This window comes from Stegastes partitus, unplaced genomic scaffold (assembly GCF_000690725.1).
Source record: "Stegastes partitus isolate 25-593 unplaced genomic scaffold, Stegastes_partitus-1.0.2 Scaffold966, whole genome shotgun sequence".
Lineage (NCBI taxonomy): Eukaryota > Metazoa > Chordata > Actinopteri > Pomacentridae > Stegastes > Stegastes partitus.
In genome coordinates, this window is record NW_007578697.1 from 98158 (window position 1) to 101601 (window position 3444).

At 38.5% G+C, this 3444-nt stretch overlaps 1 protein-coding gene and 1 long non-coding RNA gene across 2 annotated transcripts in view; both read right to left on the reverse strand.

Annotated features, from left to right (window-relative positions):
- pigq (phosphatidylinositol glycan anchor biosynthesis, class Q) overlaps positions 1 to 3444 on the reverse strand; it is a 36003-nt gene that overhangs the window by 6305 nt on the left and 26254 nt on the right. Inside the window, exons 10-13 of the mRNA XM_008294488.1 lie at positions 1884 to 1995; positions 1152 to 1232; positions 201 to 315; positions 49 to 110 (exon numbers count right to left, since the gene is read on the reverse strand). Of these exons, the coding sequence (XP_008292710.1) occupies positions 49 to 110; positions 201 to 315; positions 1152 to 1232; positions 1884 to 1995 (370 nt within the window). The remainder of the gene's footprint in view (positions 1 to 48; positions 111 to 200; positions 316 to 1151; positions 1233 to 1883; positions 1996 to 3444) is intronic.
- LOC103366695 (uncharacterized) overlaps positions 2424 to 3444 on the reverse strand; it is a 7550-nt gene continuing 6529 nt past the window's right edge. The window contains exon 2 of the long non-coding RNA XR_520679.1: positions 2424 to 3329. This is a non-coding gene — a long non-coding RNA (uncharacterized LOC103366695). The remainder of the gene's footprint in view (positions 3330 to 3444) is intronic.

Genomic DNA, 3444 nt, shown 5'->3' on the forward strand with positions numbered 1-3444 from the left:
CAAAACCCGAAGAAAACAAGACAAAGTGAACAAAGAGCGACGTCTTACCTCCATCAGCAGGTGAAGAGCGACGCCCGGCTCGTCACACAGCACCCTGAACTTTACTCCTTCTGTGGAAACAAGCAAACAAAATGTATTTCACACTTTGATTTAAGGACCTCTAGAAGATTCTTACTGCGGATAGCGTGAAGATGTCGTACCTGCCAGTCTGTAGGGCCGAAAGACGCGAAGGCCGATGGCGAATAGCGGGAAGGAGTTGATGAAATCCACGCTCAGATGAAGGACGCCCTGGAACAACACCACCACCAACCGAAGCTGCAGAGCACAGGGGCGCACAGGTGTGAGAAACAAACACACCCTGCTGAAAACTGGTGGCTATTCTTCACATTACTTTCATTTATCTATTTAAGTCTGCTGGAAAACGTGTGTTTAATTACATATTTTTTAAATGACAGAAATAAATTCGACATTTTTAAAGATCTCTAGGTATTGTGTGTGTTTTGTTTTTCCAGTTTTCTTTCAAAAACAACATTCTAGCGATGTAAAAGAATATATTTTGGTGTATTTTATACACATCAATGGGCGAGGAAGCTGAAGAACAAGACTCATGGTAGAAGATGAGAGCACGATGCAAAAGGAATCCTCTGAACTTCGACAAGTAATCAGGGCTTGGCTTTGGTTTTGTTCAAATCTGGATTTGGGCCAGTCACCCAGGATGTATTTATTACTGTCAAACACACTCAAAATAATTCAGAAAGGCTGTGAATTTTCTAAGTAGCTGCTTCACAGATGCTCTGAGCTGGTATTAGTTTGAATTTACAGCAAATGATGGTAAATTGGATTCCCATTGTGACAAACTGCACCATAAGTATGAAATAGTAAAAAAAAAAACAGGTGAGAAAAACGAGATGTCTGTGGCTATTTTTCATTTTACTTTCCTTTTTTCTATTGAAGTGTGCAAGAAAACATGTATTTAATTACACTTTTTTTAAAGAAGGAATTGAATTCAATACTTCTTTTTACAATCTCCAGATATCTTGTGTGGTTTATTTTTCCCTTTTGCTAAACACATGTATCGACCACATCTGTTCCAGGATTGTGTTTTTGCTAAAAAAAAAAACAACGAAGTGTTTACTTGTGACTCATCTTACCAGAGTAAAGACCAGGTAGTAGAGCGCTGTGGTGGGCAGCAGGAACAGCAGGACGGTGAACAGCAGAGTTCCAATGAAGAGCTAAAACAAAAAAACGCCCAAGTAAACAACTGTATCTCGGAGAAACGCTTTAGTTTCTGCAATGTGGGCAATTTGTATGCACCAATTCATTCATTATCTGCATCAGTTTACAGTAGAAATGTCTTCATGTAATTTATCCGTACACCGCTTAATCCTCAATACAAATTTATAAAAATCTCAGAAAGTACTTGATATATGAAGCTAAGATTTCACAGATACCATTTGAAATATTCATAGTTATTGATTAAAAAGTTTCAACTAAATAATAGATGGTTGAGCAGAAGGCTGCTGCTGATTTGAGACAGAAAAACCCTCACGTGCATCTGCATTTATTAATATCCTGCCTGTCATTTTATGATTTATTATTCCAGGTCACGACGGATTAAAAAACTGAAAACGAATGATATTGGAATCTAAAGCAGTGGGATTATTGTCAGCTTCATGTGTGACAGATAAAGTGTTTTACAGCGATAGTCCCCTCCCTGACTGTAATATTAGAGTTTAAAAAATTAGAATCTGAAAAATAAAATACAACAAATAAAATCTTGCAGCATCCAATCATAAACAAATTTCCCATTAAATGCTGTGTGCCTCCTCCTCAGAGCAGAAATTAGACTAATTTTCGCATCGAGCGACGATGTTCTGTGTCACCTGGTCCAGGTCGTAGGAGCAGGAGTCCACTCTCTGCCGGAGAACGTTCCACTTCTTCCCTCTGAAGAGCCTCCAGAGAGACGAGAGGCCGTAGATCTTCAGACAGTACAGCCTGATGAAGACAAAAAAACACAACACATGACGGGTTAACGAACAAAAACACAAGTTAATTAACGGTTATGCAGCAGGTATAAGTCAGGACACGGATGTAAAAGGTGGAGATGCAATATCTACATTTTCTTTATTGTAGGAATAACAGGCTTATTGAAGTGGTTATTTTCAGGTTGTATCTAAGCCAGATGTCTGGTTTCCTTTGGACATCGTTGTACTGCGAGATTAGACATGTAATTGATTACCCATTAGTGATAAACACCGAACTGTTTGATTTATAGGTAAATAATAATACACTTGTTTTTGCATTAAGGAGATCATCCATCTAACCATCCATNGAATAAAACTGGAAGTTACAAATATTAACTCATATTAACAAAATCACTATAAAACTCCTCCAGTTGATTATTTCCAATAAAATAATTACTGTATGTATTACATGTTCTCTGAAGTTTTAGGTTTAAATCTTTAAATTGTGTTTTATATATATCCAATAATAAGCTTATTTGCATTCAGTTCCAGAATGAAAATGTGAACATTGCATAAAGGCAGCTTTCTAAATCAGTTTCATTTTGCTGACATACACAGGGGATTTTGTATGTCTCTTATTATCACTCGAAAAAATCAGAAAATCATGTGAACATCCAAATAAATCTCCATTTTCTAGTGTTTTTAAGAATAAAATGTGCTGTGCTTTAAAAAAAAAAAAAGAACCTTTAAACTGAAAGTATAGTTTAAATTTTATCTGCAGATCCATCATTTATTCAAGCACATACAGACGTTTTGGTCCCGTGTTGGTTTTGGCTGCTGTAGTGACCTCTTTTGGGAAACATGAGGAGTGTTCACATTTTTTCCTAAATATCAATAAAAAACGGAATTGTATTAGTTTCAACACTATTTTTCAGAGTCCTGCAAGTTACTTTATGATCACAGTGCCTAAAACACAACAGTAGGACGCGGCTACTTCCTGGTTTTTAAGTTTCTGGTTGCTCATAGTCACATTTAAAACTGATCAGAAATCCACCAACGTGATGACCTGCCAGTTTCTCTCTGTGACGCTCTTCCCGTCAAAACATGAAAGCAGCGCATCTCAAAGCTCTTCTCGTCTGTTTCCACGCTCTTGTTGATTCAGATTCTTCCCCTTCCTCCCCCTCTCTTCCTCTGTCATCGCACTTGTGGCTCTCAGTCGGTTTTGGTGGTTTTGTGCCTCCAGGGGTAAATCAGCTCCCCGACGAACAGCTTCTTGACCAGGGCGAGCCACGAGTCTCTGGGGTAGCAGCTGTAGGTGGGAGTGCGGTAGGTCTGGAACACTGTGCTGACCTTCAGAGGGTTCATCTAAGGAGGAAAACGTCAGAACAAATACTGAAAACCGCCGAAGAGGAGACAAGTTAAAAGATCGCACCGTCTGGATGCTGGAATAGAAGAAACGCTGAAAGAAATCAAGTTAATG